Source organism: Chiloscyllium punctatum, chromosome 14, assembly GCF_047496795.1.
Source record: "Chiloscyllium punctatum isolate Juve2018m chromosome 14, sChiPun1.3, whole genome shotgun sequence".
NCBI lineage: Eukaryota > Metazoa > Chordata > Chondrichthyes > Orectolobiformes > Hemiscylliidae > Chiloscyllium > Chiloscyllium punctatum.
Window position 1 is genome coordinate 4,845,766 of NC_092752.1, and position 19,705 is coordinate 4,865,470.

The window sequence follows — 19,705 nt, forward strand, 5'->3', positions numbered from 1 at the left end:
GGGGAAAGAAATTTCTTGTCCTTCAGTACGATGCTGGACACGCAGTTTGATAGTTTAGAAATGGAGAAATGGGAAGGTCAAGAGACATAGCAACACAGAGTGGATGTTGAGAACATTAATGGGAAAAGTGTTACCATGTTTTTGAATAATATTGCTGTGAATATTAAGGCTTCTGAGGAAGGGTCACTGGACTCAAAGCCTTTAACTTTGATTTCTCTGCACAGATACTGCCAGACCTGCTGAGCTTTTCCAGCAACTTTTGGTTTTGTTCCTGATTTACAGCATCTGCAGTTCTTTAATTTGTTACAGGCCAACAGGTTTATTGGAAACCTTTCGGAGCACTGCTCCTTCATCAGGTTTCACCACGAAGGCTTGTGATTTTGAATAAACCTGTTGGACCATATCCTGGTGTCATGTAGCTTCTGACTTTGTTCACCCCAGTCCAACACCAGCACCTCCACATCTTCACTCAAACAGGGTTTGAGCCACATCAGGAGGATATTGTATTGTGTAATAATTTGGAGATGCCGGTGTTGTACTGGGGTGGACAAAATTAAAAATCACACAACCAGGTTATAGTCCAACAAGTTTATTTGGAAGCACTAGCTTTTGGAGCGCTGCTCCTTTATCAACCACCTGATGATGGAGCAGACCTCCGAAAGCTAGCGCTTCCAAATAAACCTGTTGGGACTATAACTTGGTGTTGTGTGATTTGTAACTTTGCATTATGTAAAGGAACATGAGATCTTAAGGAGATATGAGGACAGTTGGTGTCGTGTGGCTTCTGACTTTGTTTTAGTAAATGCTGCCATGAAATGCTTTGGGATCTTTAAGATAAACTAAATAAGTTAAAGGCGCTCTACAAATGCAGCTGATTGTTGGCCTCAAGGCGGATCCAACAGATAAGCTCAGGCTGTCATTGGTTCAAAGAGACTGGGCGAGAAGCTGACGATTCCTAACTTACATTTCGCCACCAAGTGGTGTTTTTTTTATTAATAAGAAATGTTTTTTCCATTAAAGCCGAGCAGTAACGGGGTGTGAGGTGCAGGAGTGCGACTGCAGCCTGTGCCCGGGGGTTTGCATTGAGTGAGCTGGAGGTTGCAGTCTGATGGTCTGGGTGTGCAACCTGTTTATTTCCTGGTTAAAGACTCCGGCTAAAGGAAGAGGAGGAGGAAGTTAAACCATGGAAGGGAACAAGGACGAGGCGGACAAGTGTTTGCAGATTGCCAGGAAAGCTTTGCGGGAAGGAGAGCCGGAGAAAGCGCTCAAATTCCTCAACAAGGCGGAGAAGCTGTACCCTTCTGCCGAAGCGAAAGGTGAGACTGCAGGAAGGGAAATGGAGGAGGGGCAGGGGGATCGCTCCAGAAAATGTAAACTGCGAAAGGGCCCAGGGTTTTAGGGGGAAGGATTTCCCACGGTCAGGGATGGCAGCTTGGTTTGCAATGTGGCTCTGTTGTTGCAACAAGCGCTGATTTCACCAGAGCCCCCAGCTGTCCATCAATCCCAGATTCCCAGGGCCCCCAGCTGTCAATCAGTCCCAGATTCCCAGGGCCCCCAGCTGTCAATCAGTCCCAGATTCCCAGGGCCCCCAGCTGTCCATCAATCCCAGATTCCCAGAGCCCCCAGCTGTCCATCAATCCCAGATTCCCAGGGCCCCCAGCTGTCAATCAGTCCCAGATTCCCAGGGCCCCCAGCTGTCAATCAGTCCCAGATTCCCAGGGCCCCCAGCTGTCCATCAATCCCAGATTCCCAGGGCCCCCAGCTGTCAATCAGTCCCAGATTCCCAGGGCCCCCAGCTGTCCATCAATCCCAGATTCCCAGGGCCCCCAGCTGTCAATCAGTCCCAGATTCCCAGGGCCCCCAGCTGTCAATCAGTCCCAGATTCCCAGGGCCCCCAGCTGTCAATCAGTCCCAGATTCCCAAAACCTCCAGCTGAAAATCAATCTGGTGTGCCACAAGGATCGGTGCTGGGCCCTTTACTTTTTGTCATTTACATAAATGATTTGGATGTGAGAATAAGAGGTACAGTTAGTAAGTTTGCAGATGACACCAAAATTGGAGGTGTAGTGGACAGCCAAGAGGGTTACCTCAGATTACAACAGGATCTGGACAAGATGGGCCAATGGGCTGAGAAGTGGCAGATGGAGTTTAATTCAGATAAATGCGAGGTGCTGCATTTTGGGAAAGCAAATCTTAGCAGGACTTGTACACTTAATGGTAAGGTCTGAGGGAGTGTTGCTGAACAAAGAGACCTTGGAGTACAGGTTCATAGCTCCTTGAAAGTGGAGTTGCAGGTAGATAGGATAGTGAAGAAGGTGTTTGGTATGCTTTCCTTTATTGGTCAGAGTATTGAGTACAGGAGTTGGGAGGTCATGTTGTGGCTGTACAGGACATTGGTTAAGCCACTGTTGGAATATTGCGTGCAACTCTGGTCTCATTCCTATCGGAAAGATGTTGTGAAACTTGAAAGGGTTCAGAAAAGATTTACAAGGATGTTGCCAGGGTTGGAGGAATTAAGCTATAGGGAGAGGCTGAACAGGCTGGGGCTATTTTCCCTGGAGCGTCTGAGGCTGAGGGGTGACCTTATAGAGGTTTACAAAATTATGAGGGGCATGGATAGGGTAAATAGGCAAAGTCTTTTCCCTGGGGTTGGGGAGTCCAGAACTAGAGGGCAGAGGTTTAGGGTGAGAGGGGAAAGATATAAAAGAGACCTAAGGGGCAACGTTTTCACGCGGACGTGGTACGTGTATGGAATGAGCTGGCAGAGGATGTGGTGGAGGCTGGTACAATTGCAGCATTTAAGAGGCATTTGGATGGTTATATGAATAGGAAGGGTTTGGAGGGATATGGGCCGGGCGCTGGCAGATGGGACTAGATTGGGTTGGGATATCTGGTCGGCATGGATGGGTTGTACCGAAGGGTCTGTTTGCATGCTGTACATCTCTAAGACTCTAATCCCAGATTCCCAGTGGCCCCAGCTGTCAATCAATCCCAGATTCCTGGGATGCAGCAGTCAATCCCAGCTTCACGGGCCCAGTGGGTGATTAATCCTGGAATCCCTAGGCCCAGATTTCCAGGACCCAGCTAGTGATCAATCCAACTATCTGTGGGGATCTAGTTGTAAATCACTTCCAGATTCCCAAGCCTGCAGTTAATCAATCAATCAGTCACTGGCCAAGTGCTTTTTTCCCTGGCTAATAGTTATGTGTATTCTTATTTCTTGTCTCCCTACAACCTCTCCCCATCCCCAAGGAGTTTGCAATAACCTCAGCTCTGCTTATTATGCCAAATGAATATTGTAACTTTGACTGTCTAGTGGGAGCTTTGCAAGTCAGGTGGTAACATAGAAATTGGGAGTCGGTGTTGCAACCCTAATGGTCTTTGAGAAGGTGAGGGGTCAGCCTCCAGAAACTATGCAGGCCATATGGATTACAGACTCTTGTTGCTATTCTGATTCAACTGAATACACAAACAAGGAGCAAGCTGTGGCTATTCGTCCCCTCGATACTACTTTGCAATTCAATAAGAATACAGCTGATCTGATTATTCTGCAATCCCCAATAATCTTTCAGCTCTATCAGTATTCTACCTACCCCTGCCTTTTGAGGAAGACAGTCCCAAAGACCCATGTTCCTCTCTCGCCTCATCTCTGTTTTAAATAGGTAACCCCTTATTTTGACAGGGTGACCCTCAGTTCTAAACAAAATTAGATATTGCTGGAAAAACTCAGCAGGTCTGGCAGTATCTGTGGAGAGAAAGCAGAGTTAACACTTCAGGTCCTAGTATTCTCCCACAAGGGGAATATTGTGTCCATAACCATCCTGTCAAAACCCTTCAGGATCTTCTAATACTGTCTCTGGTTTCAACATAAAAGTGCATGCGATTGCTACAATCAGTATGGATGCAATTATATTTATTTTTAAATTATAATGTTTTTCTCCTAGCAGATGAGGTGTCTTTGTGCATCTCTGAGGGTGCCACTTCTAGAATTTATGATTCTTGGAATAGCCAGTGAGTACTTGTGTAGGACAAGATGTTTTGAGCTGAAGTTTCCAGGTCCCTCTTTGAAAGTAATGTTGCCTGATTGTGATGAGAGGGAGGGAGGGAAAGTGTTTAACTTGAAGGTGACCTTCTGAGAGTCAGTGTGCATTGGCAAATATGAAACTAAAACGTGTTTTGATTGGCAGGTCTATCATGCATTTAAGATGCTATGTGCTCAATGTATGGTTACTGGCATTGAGTTAATTTTATTTAATTTGAGACTACCAGTACATTTGAATTCACTTGTGACAGAATGACAGTGTCATTTTTGAACCATTTATGTGCCTCCGCAGCTAGAATGCATAGTCTATTTATACTTTCGTAAGCCTCCAGAGTACTTGAAAGTCTTGTTTGTTTATGCTTCATCTCTAACAATCTTTCTCCCTCGCGCACTTTCTCCTCATTGCTGGCTGTGCATCCAGCTGCTAAGGGGTTGAGCTCTAGAATTCTCTCTCTGCTCCTCTCTCCTTTTGAAGACATTGCTTGAACCTGGCCCCCCTCACTCGGCAGATGCGACTTGTCCCGATGTTGTCTTGCTTGGCTCAGCATCCCGATTTTGTGCTTTCATGATCTTGTAAAGCAGCTTGGGATGACAGGCACTATATAAATGTGAGCTGTGTAGCAGAGAAACCCAGAAATATGAATGTTATCTAGCTTTATAAGCAATTACACAATTTGTGATATTACACAAACCTACTCTCTGTGGTTATGGGTGGTTTCAGATCAAAGTAATTTCTTAAGGGGAAGCTAAATGCATGAAGGAGAAAGAAATGGAAGCATTAGTTGATTGTGGAGGGGTGGAATAGTCTGTTTCTGTGGTACACATTCAGTCTTAACATTGATGTTTTGCATCTAGTAGAGTTTTGTTTAACCATAAAATGGACCACTGTAAAATGATCCACACCCAGTGAAAATACTTAATAAAGGACTGATTCCACTCAGCAGGATAGAGTTTCCAAACTTTTCTGAACCGTTGTTTCAAAGACAGTGAAAGAATCTGACTATGTTAACCTGGGACCCTGCAGAAGTCATTTTTAAAGAGCTTCTCATTATGCAGAAAGCAATACTTGTTAAAGTCTGTGACAAATACAGAAATTGCTGGAAAAGCTCAGTATTTGGAATACTGCATGTGTATCTGGTCTCCTTCCTATTGGAAGGATGTTGTGAAAGAGTTCAGAAAAGATTTATAAGGAAGTTGCCATGGTTGGAGGACGTGAGCTAAAGTGAGAGGCTGAACAGGCTGAGGCTGTTTTCCCTGGAGTGTCGGAGGCTGAGGGGTGATCTTATAGAGACTTATAAAATTATGAGGGGCACGGATAGGATAAATAGACATAGTCTCTTCCCTGGGGTAGGGGAGTGCAGAACCAGAGGGAATAGGTTAGGGTGAGAGGGGAAAGATATAAAAGAGACCTGAGGGGCAAACCACGCAGAGGGTGGTACGTGTATGGAATGAGTTGCCGGAGGAAGTGATGGAGGCTGATACAGTTGCAACATTTAAAAGGCATTTGGATGGGTGTATGAATAGGAAGTGTTTGGAGGGATATGGGCCGGTTGCTGGCAGGTGGGACTAGATTAGGTTGGGATATCTGGTCACATGGATGAGTTGAATCGAAGGATCTGTTTCCATGCTGTACATCTCTATGACACTATGACTTTATGTCTGGCAGCATCTGTGGAGAGAAATCAAAGTTAATGTTTTGGGTCCAGTGACCCTTCCTCAGAACAGCAATTTCTGGTTTTGTTTCTGATTTACAGCAGCTGCAGTTCTTTTGGTTTGTTTATTGGTAAACTCTAATTTGTGAGGCTGATTTCTCCAGCGCAGAGTCCTGATGGGGGTGAATGACTGATCGTTCTGTCCTCCAATCACAGCTTTTCAGCAAGTGACTAATATCAAATTCCCCTTTAGGCCAATTACTGTTGCAGTTGGAACTTTCAAGAATATTTATTTTGGTGCCACAAATGCAATAGAATCACTGTTTCAAACAAAGTAACTCTTTCATTTTCCCATACTAAATCTTTCCATTTTCACTGATACATATTGTGACCCCCCATTGTCGCAGATTTAAAATTTTTACCTTTACCATTAAATTGATGCATAAGCTCATCCTTCCGCCATCTGTACTTCACAACTCACATCCTCGCATTCACTGACTCACTGGCCTTTCTTGTGTCCTCCACTGCAATGTTGGCTTGAGTTCAGTGGCAGGGTCCTAGCCTCTGATTCAGGAGGTTATGGGGAGCAAGACTTGAGCACTTAGACCATGTGCAGTGCTGAGGGAGTCAGAGGGGCTGTTTTTAAATGAAACATTACATCAGGGTACACATGGGTCAGAAGCAGGGTCACTGGGTCAGAAATGTTGAGTCTGTTTCTCTCTCCACAGATGCTGCCAGACCTGCTGAGTTTTTTTCCAGCATTTTCTGTTCTTAATTAGCTGAGGTTGTCTGCCCCTTCATGTGGATGCAAAAGATCCCTTGGCCTCTATTGAAACTACAGTCTCCCTGGAGTCATGAGCAAATATTTATTCCTAAACCAACATCACTAAAGAAACATGGTCCATGGTCATTAGCATAATACATCATTCCGGGGGCTTTCTGTGCGCAAATTGACAGCTGCTGTTCTTCCATCACAATGGTGACTGCACTTCGTGGCTCTAAACGCTTCCTGAAAGTGTGAACGGTGCTATAGAAATGTAAATCCTTCCTTTTTTGTACTTTCAGAAGCTTAATACCCACACTTTGGAATTTTCTCCTGAGGAAACCACCTCCAGCCTGGGGGAAATCTACCTTTTTTTTGATTCATTTGTGGGACTTGGGCATCGCTAGCTGGGCCAGCAATGACAGCCCATCCTTATTTGTCCTTGAGAAAGTGGTGGTGAGCTGCCTCTTTCAACCGCTGCAGTCACTTGCTGTGGGTTGACCCACAATGCCGGTAGGGAGGGAATTCCAGGATTTTGACCCAATAACTGTGAAGGAACGGCGACATATTTCCAACTCAGGGTGGTGAGTGGGTTGGAGGGGAACTTGCAGGGGGTGGTGTTCCTGCTGCCCTTGTCTTTCTAGATGGAAGTGGTTGTTGGTTTGGAAGGTGCTAGGTAAGGATCTTTGGTGAGTTTCTGCAAGTGCATCTTGTAGATAGTAACAGCAGTGTGTACTGAGGGCCGGTGGTGGAGGGATTGAATGTTTGTGGATGTGGTGTCAATCAAGCAAGTTGCTTTGTCCTGGATGGTGTCAAGCTTCTTGAGTGTTGTTGGAGTTGTCCCCATCCAGGCAAGTGGGAAGTATTCCATCAGACTCCTGACTTGTGCTTTGTAGATGGCAGATAGACTTAGGGGTGTCAGGAAGTGAGTTAGGTGCCGCAGTATCCCTAGTCTCTGACCTGCTTTAGTAGACACTGTGTTTATGTGGTGAGTCCAGTTGAGTTTCTGGTCAATGGTAACCCCCAAGGATGTTGACAGTGGGAGGTTCAATGATGGTAATACCGTTGAATGGCAAGGGGTGGTCATTAGAGTGCCTCTTATTGGTGATAGTCATTGTCTGGCATTTGTGTGGCGCGAATGTTACTTGCCACTTGCCAGCCCAAACCTGGATATTGTCCAGATCTTGTTGCATTTGAACACAGGCTGCTTCAGTATATGAGGAGCTGTGAATGGTGCTGAACATTGTGCAATCATTGGCAAATATCCCCACCTCTGACCTTATGACAGAGGGTAGGTCATTAATGAAGCAGCTGAAGGTAGTTGAGCCGAGGACACTATCCTGAGGGACTCCTGCAGAGATGTCCTGGAGCTGAGATGACTGACTGTCCACAACCACAACTATCTTCCTTTGTGCCAAGTGTGACTCTAACCAGCAGAGTGTTTTCCCCCTGATAGATTCCAGTTTTGCCAGGACTCCTTGATGCCATACTCGGTCAAATGCGGCCTTGATGTCAAGGGCTGTCCCTCTCCCCTCCCTTCCAGAATCCATTTCTTTTGTCCATGTTTGAACCAAGGGTGGAATGAGGTCAGGAGCTGAGTGGCCCTGGGGGAACCCAAACTGGGTGTTGCTGAGCAGGTGCTGCTTGATAGCACTGTTACTGACACCATCCATCACGTTACTGAAGATCAAGACTAGACTGATGGGGTTGTAATTGTGCCCAATTTTATGTATTTCAATGACATGGTCCCTCATTCTTTGGGACCACATATCTTTTCTGATTATGCCCCAGTGAAGCAATTCAAGGGTTTGTATAAATTGCAAGTCAGCTGGTTAGTTAAATATATCTCAGCATCTACAATTTGCATAGTTTGAGTCTTCACTTCCTAAAAAAAATTGTTCTGGGCTGCAACTGGCAATGCTGTTTTTAAGCAGTGTTTTATACCAATGGATTGTGAATGTTTTCTTGTGTCTTTTGAGTAGAATATTGTAAAGGATGTTGTGTCCACAACTGAGTGAGTTTAGCATTTATTCATCCTGTTTATTTGCACATTGGAACCAGAGAATTAAGAGATTTTAAACCTAAATGTACTTTTGTTTTCCTTTCTCTAGGAAAGGGAAGACTGAGTGGTAACCAGAGAGAGGGTTTGACAGGGTAGAAGGAGAGAAAATGTTTACACTTATTGAGGAGTCTGAGACTAGGAGCTATCAATGCAGACACAAATAAATCAAATAGGGATACATGAAAAACAAGTAAGAGAGGGATAGAAGGAGATACTGACAGGGTGGGGAGGAGGCTTATATGGAGAGTAAATTCTAAGTGGGCTCATTGGGTGAATGGCCTGTTACTGTGCTTGGAAATGCTATAACTCGATTACGTCGGATGGATCAGTTTTTGTCCAGTGTGTGCAGAAGGGTTTCCTGAGACATATATCAAAGGGCCAACAAATAGGGGAGGCCACACTGGATCTGGTGTTTGGTAATGAACCAGGCCAGGTGTTTGATTTAGTAATAGGTGAGCACTTTGGAGAGAGTGACCATAATTCAGTTACGTTTAGTTTAGCGATGGAAAGGGATGGGTGCATGCCACAGGGCAAGGGTTACAGCTGGGGGCGGGGAGGGCAATTATAATGCAATTAGTAAAGACTTGGGATGCATAGAATGAGGTAACAAAATTCTGGGGATGGGGACAATCAAAATGTGGAGCTGGTTTAAGGAACAGATATTGTGTGTCCTTGATAGGTATGTCCCTGTCAGGCAGGGAGGAAGTGAAAAGGTAAGGAAACCGTGGTTTACAACAGAAATTGTATCTCTTGTTAAGCGGAAGAAGAAGGAGGCTTATGTGATGATGAGGCGAGATGGTTCAGATGAGGCGATGGAGAGTTACAGATCAGCGAGGAAGGATTTAAAGAGAGAGTTAAGAGCAAAGAGAGGACATGAGCAGTCATTAGCAAATAGAATAAAGGAGAACCCTAAAGCTTTCTATAGGTATGTGAGGAATAAAAGGATGACTAGGATAGGAATAGGGCCAGTCAAAGACAGAAGTGGGAAGTTGTGTGTGGACCCTAGGGAGATCCGAGAGGTGGTAAACGAATATTTCTCGTCAGTTTTCACTCGGGAAAGGAGAATATTGTAGAGGAAAAGAATGAGATACGAGGTATTAGACTAGAAAGGATTGAGGTTAATAAGGAAGCAGTGTTACCAATTAGGAGTGAAAGTAGACAAGTCCCATGGGCCAGATGGGATTTATCCAAGGATTCTCTGGGAAGCTAGGGAGGAAGTGTTAGAGCCGTTGGCTTTGATCTTTGAGTCATCATTATCTACAGGTTTAGTAACACAGCACTGGAGATTTGCAAATGTTGTGCCTTTGTTCAAGAAGGGCAGTAGAGATGACCCAGGTAATTACAGACCCGTGAGCCTTATGTCTGTTGTAGGAAAGGTTTTGGAAAGGATTATAAGAGATAGGATTTATAATCATTGAGCAAACAACAGTTTGATTGCAGATAGTCAACAGAGTTTCGTTAAGGGCAGGTCACGTCTCACAAACATCATTGAGTTTTTTGAGAAGTGACCAAGCATGTTGATGACGGTGGTGTACATGGACTTCAGTAAAGCCTTCGATAAGATTCCACATGGTAGGCTTTTGGAGAAAATGCGTAGGCATGGGATTGAGGGTGATTTAGTAGTTTGGATTAGAAACTGGCTTTCTGAAAGAAGGCAGTGAGTGGTGGTTGATGGAAAATATTCAGCCTGGAGTCCGAGTGTTAGTGGTGTGTCACAAGGATCTGTTTTGGGACCACTGCTGTTTGTCATTTTTATAAACGACTTGAAAGCAGGCCAGGATAGATGGGCTAGTAAGTTTGCAGATGACACGAAAGTCGGTGGAGTAGTGGACAGTTTGGAAGAATGTTACAGGTTGCAGGAGGGACTTGGATAAACTGCAGAATTGGGCTGAGAGGTGGCAAATGGAATTCAATGCAGATAAATGTGAGATGATTCACTTTGGGAAGAATAACAGGAAGACAGAGTACTGGGTCAATAGAAAGATTCTTAGTAGTGTGGATGTGCAGAGGGATCTTGGAGTCCATGTACATAGATCCCTGAAAGTTGCCACCCAGGTGGATAGTGCTGTTAAGAAGGCGAACAGTGTGTTAGGTTTTATTGGTAGAGGGATTGAGTTCCGGAGCCATAATGTCATGCTGCAACTACACAAGATGCTAGTGCGGCCACACTTGGAATATTGTGTACAGTTCTGGTCGCCCCATTACAGGAAGGATGTGGAAGCATTGGAAAAGGTACAGAGGAGATTTACCAGGATGTTGACTGGTCTGGAGGCAAGGTCTTATGAGGAAAGGCTGAGAGACTTGGGTCTGTTCTCATTGGAAGGAAGAAGGCTAAGAGAAGATTTGATAGAGACATACAAAGTGATCGAAGGATTAGATAGGGTAGACAGTGAAAGTCTTTTTCTGAGGATGATGACATCAGCTTGTATGAAGGGGCATAACTGCAAATTGAGGGGTAATAGATTTAAGACAGATGTGAGAGGCAGGTTCTTTACGCAGAGAGTGGTAAGGACGTGGAATGACCTGCCTGCCAATGTAGTTAACTCAGCCACATCAGGGAGATTTAAACAATCCTTGGATAAGCACATGGATGATTTTGGGATAGTGTAGGGGGTGGGCATAGATTAGTTCACAGATCGGTGCAACATTGAGGGCCGAAAGGCCTGTTCTACGCTGTCTTGTTCTATGTTCCATGTCCTATGTTCTAATTCAGCATAGAGTGATTCACTTAAAAAGCTCTAGTCCAGTAACCGAGGCACATGTAACAAAGGATGTCCTTTTCAGTACATCTGTTCAATTTATTCAGTGGACATGTTGCAAATCATGACCAGCTTCCTTGGTGAGAGTGGACAAGTGGAACTGTTTCCAGCAGCAGAAGTGTCAGTAGCCAAGAGTGACAAGAACTGAGACAACATCCAAGAAGGAAGATGAGAATTCTTTTAACAAAGGAAGCTGTTATGATCAGGAGCAGGGCACCTGAGAATGCAGTGGTGGCAGATTCAAAAGGAAATTAGATAATACTGCAAAAGGAGACATTTGTCAGGCTGTGAAGAATATGGGGGGAGGAGAACAAGAAATGAGATCATTGGATAGCTCTCAGACCTAGCACAGGGTTCACGATGGGCTGAATGGCCTCTTTCTGTGCTGCACACTTGGATACATTTAATAGGAACAGAAGAGAGATCATTTTGATCAGTACTATGTGAGAGATATTTACCTTCTGTTGAGCAATAGGAATATTCAATCTCTCCTCAATCCTGGAAAGTCCAACCATGTATTCCAGACAATTCTGACCTGTTATCCTGGATTTGATAAATAGATTTGGGAAGGAGGTTTGTGTGGAGCAAAAACATTAGTTTTGATCATAGAATCATAGTCATAGAGATGTACAGCATGGAAACAGACACTTCGGTCCAACCCGTCCCTTGTAAATCTTTTCTGAACCCTTTCAAGTTTCACAACATCTTTCCGATAGGAAGGAGACCAGAATTGCACACAATATTCCAACAGTGGCCTAACCAATGTCCTATACAGCTGTATCATGAGCTCCCAACTCCTTTACTGAATACTCTGACCAATAAAGGAAAGCATACCAAACGCCTTCTTCACTATCCCATCTACCTGCAACTCCACTTTCAAAGAGCTATGAACCTGCACTCCAAGGTCTCTTTATTCAGCAACACTCCCTAGGGTCTTACCATTAAGTGTATAAGTCCTGCTAAGATTTGCTTTCCCAAACTGCAGCACCTCGCATTTATCTGAATTAAACTCCATCTGCCACTTCTCAGCCCATTGGCCCATCTGATCAAGATCCTGTTGTAATCTGAGGTAACCCTCTTTGCTGTCCACTACACCTCCAATATTGGTGTCATCTGCAAACTTGCTAACTATACCTGCTATGTTCACAAAATGATAAAAAGTAGTGGACCCAGCACCGGTCCTTGTGGCACTCCACTGGTCACAGGCCTCCAATCTGAAAAACAACCCTCTACCACCACCCTCTGTCTTCTACCTTTGAGCCAGTTCTGTGTCCAAATGGCTAGTTCTCCCTTGAGATCTAATCTTGCTTGTTGGGCTAAATGGCCTGCTCAGCATGGTAAACCCTTCCATTTTTAAAAACAAATCACTGATGGGAGCGGGTGTCACTGGCTGGGCCAAACATTTATTGCCCGTCCCTAGTTGTCCCTTGAGAAGGTCGGGGTAAGCTGCCTTCTTGAACCACTGCAGTCCATGTGCTGTAGGTAGACCCACAATGCCCTTGGGGTGGGATTCCAGGATTCTGACCCAGTGACACTGAAGGAACAGTGATATATTTCAATGTCAGATGGTGAGTGTCTCGGAGAGGAACTTGCAGGGGGTGGTTTTCTCATGTATTTGCTGCCCTTGTCCTTTTAGGTGGAAGTGATCGTGGGTTTGGAAGGTACTGACTAAGGATGTTTGGTGAATTTCTGCAGGGCATCTTGTAGAGGGTACACACCGCTGCTACTGAGCTTCGGTGGTGGAGGGAATGGATGTTTGAGGATGTGGTGCCAGTCAAATGGGGCTGCTTTGTCCTGGCTGGTGTCAAGCTTCTTGAGTGTTGTTGGAGCTGCACTTGTTCAGGGGTTGTATTTTACATTCACTGCTAGTTTCCGGTGGAATTCTGCGGGCTGTGAAGTTTTCTTTGTGTTTTTGTTAGGTACTCAGCTGTTTTGCTCAGCAGCTTGAGTTGCTGCTCCCAAATAGGGCAGCATTATTCAGAACATCATGTGTGATCCCCAGAGCTTGGCAAATGCTGCTCCTGTGACCTCCAGAGACTCTTGCTTACAACTGATTCAGCACCCTTTGCTCATGTTTTCCCTGGTCTGACTTTGAGCTCTTGCTCAAGTTGTTGGAGCATGATTTCAGCTTTTTTTTTGTCAGTTTCTGCAACTGTGCACATTTTTTTTTCTCTTTTACTTACCCAAAGTTTCTTGGAGTAGCTCATTCATTCTTGATCCTTTCCCCATCTTTATTTTCTCTCATTACTCTATCACTGCCAACCATCCAGAAATTGTACTTTGGGATGCATGCAAAGAAGTAGAAACGTCAAGATTTTTAAAAATCACTCATGGGGTGAGGATGTCACTGGCCGGACCCAGCATTAATTGTCCAAATCCCTAGTTGCCCCTTGAGAAGGTGGGGGTGAGCTGCCTTCTTGAACCGCTGCAGTCCATGTGTTGTAGGTTGACCCACAATGCCCTTTGGGAGGGAATTCCAGTATTTTGACCTGGTGACAGTGAAGGAACGGTGATATGTTTCCAAGTCAGGATGGTGAGTGGCTTGGATGGAGCCTTGCAGAGGGTGGTGTTCCCATGTATCTGCTGCCCTAGTCCTTCTGAATGGAAGTGGTCGTGGGTTTGGAAGGTGATGCCTGAGGATCTTTGGTGAATTTCTGCTTAGCATCTTATAGATGGTACACACTGCTGCTACTGAGTATCGGTGGTGGAGGGAGTGGATGTTTGTGAATGTGGCGCCAATCAAGCAGGGGCTGCTTTGTCCTGGATGGTGTTGAGCTTCTTGAGTGTTGTTGGGCCTATACCCATCTAGGGAAGTGGAGAACCATACAGTCATAGAGACCTACAGCACAGGAAAAACCTTTTGGCCCATCACGTCTGTGCCTGTCAAAAACAACCATCTAACTATTCCAATCCCATTTTCCTGTACTTGGCCCATAGTCTTGCATAGTTTGCCATCACACTCCTGACTTGTGCATTGGATGGGCTTTGGGGAATCAGGAGGTGAGTTATTTGTTGCTAGATACTTAGCTTTTGACCTGCTGCTGTAGCCATAATATTTATGTGACTTACTCAGTTTCCGATCAATGGTAACCCCAAGGATGCAACAGGGAAGGTGTTAGTACTTCTCCTGCAGTTAAAGCTGGGAGCAGGAGTAGTCTCTAGCATTCAGAGTGGATGGTCATTTCACCTTTCTCGGAAGGACAGATGTAGAGAAGATGTTCCCCAATGCTACAGAAGGCAAGAACTAGGGATCATCAAAATTAGTCACACGATTAAATTCAATCAGAAATTCAGGAAAATTTTCTGTTCTCGCGGAATGGGGAGACCATAGAGCTTTGTTCCTTAGAAAAGGTTCAAGCAAATTGTATTGATATATTCAAGGGGAGACTTGATAAACACATGAGGGAGAAAGAGTAGAAGAATGGGCAGAGGCTTGTGTGCCGTATAGATACTGGATGGGCCCATTAGACTGAATTGCCTGTTCCTCTGTGATAAATTTGATGTAAGTCATCACATCTGTGGTCCCATAACAGAGGCATTTATCAAGCAGTGTTGAGGGGAATGGGCACTCAAACTAACAGATGGTTTATTCACCCAAAGAAGAAAGTTATAATTGAAACCTCCATGTAAGGAAAAGATGTGCCCTTAAAATGTTCATCCCAGGCCTCTCCGGTGGATATAAAAAATTCCACGAAAAATATTTGGACAAAGATCAGGTGAATTCTAATATTCATTCTGGGCTGATATTTCTCACTCAGCCAGTGTTGCTAAAAAAAAATCAAATTATTTAGCCACGATCACAGTTTATTGGAGTTTCCTATGCACAGATTGCCTTTAAAGATAATTATGAGGTGCTCTGAGGGTTATGACGGTGACTGTATGAATGCAACCCCCTTTATCCCAGATCCAACCTTCCAACTTGGCACCACCCTCTTGAACAATCCTACCTGTCCATCTTCCTTCTCACCTACCGTCTCCACCCTCCTCTCCGACCTATCACCTTCAGCCCCACCTCCATCTACCTATCACATTCCCAGCTACCTACCCCCCTCCTATTTATCTCCTAGCCCCCTTGGACCACCCCCTCATTCCTGATGAAGAGTTACTGCTCGAAATATTGACTCGCCTGCTCCTCGGATGCTGCATGACCGGCTGTGCTTTTCCAGCGCCACATTCTTTGACTCTGTATTTGTGTATGTGTCTCTGTTTCTGTGTCTGTACCCATGTATATGAGAGTAAGTAGAATCTTGTGAGATTTTTATTTATTCTTCCATAGGATGTGGCATCAATGGTAAGGCCAGCATTTGTTGCCTGTCCCGAATTCACCTTGAGAGTAATCATGAGTCAACTTTGGGTCTGGAGTCACATAAGAAAAGGGTGGCAGATTTCCTTCCCTAAAGGACATCAGTGACCCAATTGATGGTCAACTGTGTTTATTGTTGACACGGTAACCAACTGTCAGTGTAGAAGCGGAGGTTAACAGCCAACCCCTGAGGGGCAACAGCCAGCGCGAGGGGAATTGTAGGATAACAGCCAGTGGGAGGGAAATTGTGGGATTATAGGTCACTGGAGGGTGGGCGCTGGGAAACAGCCACCAGGAGAGAGGGAAGGAGGGAGGGGGTAGGTACACAATGTCCTCACCGCAAACTGTGCGGGTGGCCATCTTGCCTACAAAATGTAGGAGCAAAAGTAGGCCATTCAGCCCGTTGAATCTGCTCCGCCATTCAATGAGATTAGATTAGATTCCCTACAATGTGGAAGCAGGCCCTTCAGCCCAACCGGTCCACACCAACCTTCCGAAGAGTAACCCACCCAGACCCATTTCCCTCTGACTATGGGCAATTTAGCATGGCCAATCCACCCTAACCTGCACATCTTTGGATAGTGGGAGTAAACCGGAGCACCCGGAGGAAACCCACGCAGACACGGGGAGAATGTGCAAATTCCACATAGACAGTTGCCCAAGGGTGGAATCGAACCTGGGACCCTGGTCCTGTGAGGCAGCAATGCTAACCACTGTGCCGCCCCGTGAGACTATGGTTGATCTGATCATCCTCAACTCCACTTTCCTACTATTTCCCCGTATCGCTTGATTCTCTTACTGGTTAAAAATCTCTCTGTTTGAACATAGTTAATGACCCAGCCTTGACAGCTCTTTGTGGTAAAGAGTTCCACAGTGGCATTGGCAATTGCTCCATTTAATGATCACTGTCAGCGTTGTAGAGACTATTCCAATTCATTGAATTTTTTAAAAGTTCACCAGCTGCCATGGTTGGGATTTGAACCCATGTCTATCATGTTTGAACCTGAGTTTCTATCATAGACGATTAGCGTCACGGCCTCTGAATTATAGTCGAGTGCGATTACCTCCATCTCCTCCACTACATGAATTCGAGGTGTGTGTGTGTGGTGTGTGTGTGTGGTGTGTGTGGTGTGTGTGGTGTGTGTGGTGTGTGTGTGTGGGTGGTGTGTGTGTGTGTGGTGTGTGTGTGGGTGGTGTGTGTGGGTGGTGTGTGTGTGGTGTGTGTGTGTGTGGTGTGTGTGTGGGTGGTGTGTGTGTGTGTGTGTGGTGTGTGTGGTGTGTGTGTGTGGTGTGTGGTGTGTGTGTGTGGTGTGTGTGGGTGGTGTGTGTGTGTGTGTGGTGTGTGTGTGTGGTGTGTGATGTGTGTGTGTGGTGTGTGTGTGTGTGTGAGTGAGAGAGAGATTCAGCAGGAAAGTGGGAGCGTTGTAAATTAGATGGTTTTTGGTAGTTGTGTACATGCTGATTGGAATGCTGTGCTCCTCAGGGACTGTCATGTTCAAATGGAAGCTGTTCGGTATCTGGGAGAAGCTGCAGCTTGCTGGTGGAGTTGGAGTGCTCTCTACCCCTCTGTCAATACCTATCAATCTTTAATCTCCCTTTGTTTCCCTTCTCTTTCTTTTTAGCATTAATAGAAGCAATCACCAGAAATGGGAGTGCAGCTGGTGGCGGGAATCGGTCCGAGTCGGGTAAACCGTACCAGCGGAAATCTGCAGACACCAGGGTCGAGAATGGGCCCACGCTGGAGAAGGAGAACAAAGCTGACTCGGCAAAGGTCTACACAAAAGAGCAGCTGGAAGGAGTCCAGAGGTATAGACTATGGGCACACTGTGAGAGACAATGCAACCGTATTTATTACATTGGCACCAAAGCTTAGAAGCCAACCATTGTGCCCAACAGGCCCATACTAATGCTACTGTGCCACACAGGTCTCCTTCATCTTTCCCTATCAGCATAACCTTCTAACCCTTTCTCCAGCTTACCTTCAACTGTACCTACACTATTCACGTCACCAGTCCTAGTGGGAGTGCATTCATATTCTCATTGCTCTCTGGGTAATACTATGCCATCTGCACCATGAAATGATGCACGTTCAATTAGTGGATGCAACAAGCACAGAGCTCTTTAAAGATTGTGAAGGGCTTTGTACAGTTGCTACAGATTGCCTTAAATCTATTCATTGAGCACAGAGGAGGCCATTCAGCCCCTTTTCCTGTGCTTGGCACTTCTATTCGAACCGTCCAGTTTAGATTAGATCAGATTCCCCACAGTGTGGAAACAGGCATTTGGCCCAACGAGTCCACACCAACCCTCCAAAGAGTAACCCACTCTACCCTATATTTACCCCTGACTAATGCACCTAACAGTATGGGCAATTTAGCCTGATTAGTTCACCTAACCTGCACATCTTTGGATTGTGGGGGGAAACCCACGCAGACACGGGGAGAATGTGCAAACTCCACACAGACAGTCACCCGAGGCAGGAATCGAACCCGGGTCCCTGGTGCTGTGAGGTGGCAGTGCTAACCACTGAGCCACCGTGCCGCCCTTCGCTCCCTATTAAATCTTCTTCCACTCGCCTGAAACCTGTGCCCTCTAGTTTTGGACTCCACTATCATGAGAAAGAGACCTTGGCTATTTACCCTATCTATGCCCCTCATGATTTTATAAACTCCTGTAAGGGCACCCCTCAGCCTCCAACACTCCAGGGAAAACAGCCCACGTTTATGCAGCCTCTCTCTTTAGGGTTTGAGCTAGAAGGACAGGCTGGTTAATGCCACCCCAACCTGTTTTATTTCCTAAAAATTCGTACCCCAAAAGTAAATAAAGGATCAAAGATTTAAAATGTTTCAGCGAATTAAAGATGTATGAAAATCTTATTTGACTTTAAAGAAAGAACCAGCCTTCTCATTTCTAAAGCATTTGCTTCCACGTTGTGTCAGATAAATCCTCCGCATTTGAAATCATATTTAGGTGTGCAGCTGTGGCTCAGTATTTTTCAGGAGAGCTGGATTCGGTGGGTTAACTTGTAGCAGTCTAAATATAATGAGTCCAGTGTCTGTATTTGCTCAGGATATCTAGTGTGCTTCAATGAAGTCATTTCAAATATATTATTCAGCCTCATTAATCACTGAATGAATATTTATTTTCTGTGGGCACCTATCTCTCCAACCTGCTTTGACAATCCTCTGAAATCTCTCCAGTGCTCTGATTTCGGTCTCCCACACGTAGAGTCATAGAATCCCTATGGTGTGGAAACAGGCCATTCAGCCCAATAAGTCCACATCAACCCTTCAACGAGTAACCCACCCAGACCCATTCCCCTTACCCTATTATCCTACATTTACCCCTGATCAATGCACCTAACCTACACATCTCCTGAATACTATGGGCAATTTAGCACGGCCAATTCACCTAACCCGCACATCTTTGGATTGTGGGATGAAATCGGAACATCCGAGAGGAAACTCACGAAGACACGGGAAGATCATGCAAACTCCACACAGTCACTCGAGGCTGGAATCGAACCTGGGTCCCTGGCGCTGTGAAGCAGCAGTGCTGACCACTGAGCCACCGTGCTGCCCCACCTTGACTTCCATCGCTCCTCCGTTAACAGCTGTGCCTTTATTTTTAGCTGCCTGGGCTCTAAGCTCAGGAATTCTCTCCCAAAAACTGATTGGCGCTCTCTGAGAAGCCAGCCCAGAGAATGGGAAGGCCAAAGTAAAATGCACCTTTCAGGCCCACTATCTTCCTCTGCAGCAAAGGCCCAGCTGGAGTGGGAACCCTGAAACACTCCCGAATGGTGTTTAACACCACAGTACATACTGTTCTGTTCCCAGATAAAAGGCCCCCATGGATACCTGGGCTTTTGGTTGCCTGTCCTGACACTGAGGCTCAGTATCAAATATTTTGTTTGTGAATTGCTCCTGTGAAGTGTTTAGGGATGTTTTTAATATGTTGCTGAAACATGGGAACTGTTATTCTGTAGGAGATGTGTTGATCAATCCCAAAGGACTTTGAGGTGAAAACTCTGCAGTGTTTACTGAGTTCTGAAGAGGAGTTAAACATTGACAGTGTTTCTGGCTCCACGAATGCTCTCAGACCTATAGAATTTCTCCAGCATTCTC

General features: G+C 45.4%; 1 protein-coding gene across 1 annotated transcript in view; it reads left to right on the top strand.

Moving 5' to 3' along the window:
* Nucleotides 1-946: 946 nt before the first annotated feature.
* Nucleotides 947-19,705, top strand: part of dnajb14 (DnaJ heat shock protein family (Hsp40) member B14) — a 41,129-nt gene continuing 22,370 nt past the window's right edge. Inside the window, exons 1-2 of the mRNA XM_072583800.1 lie at nucleotides 947-1,316; nucleotides 17,204-17,387. Coding sequence (XP_072439901.1) covers nucleotides 1,184-1,316; nucleotides 17,204-17,387 — 317 coding nt within the window. The 5' untranslated portion in view covers nucleotides 947-1,183. The remainder of the gene's footprint in view (nucleotides 1,317-17,203; nucleotides 17,388-19,705) is intronic.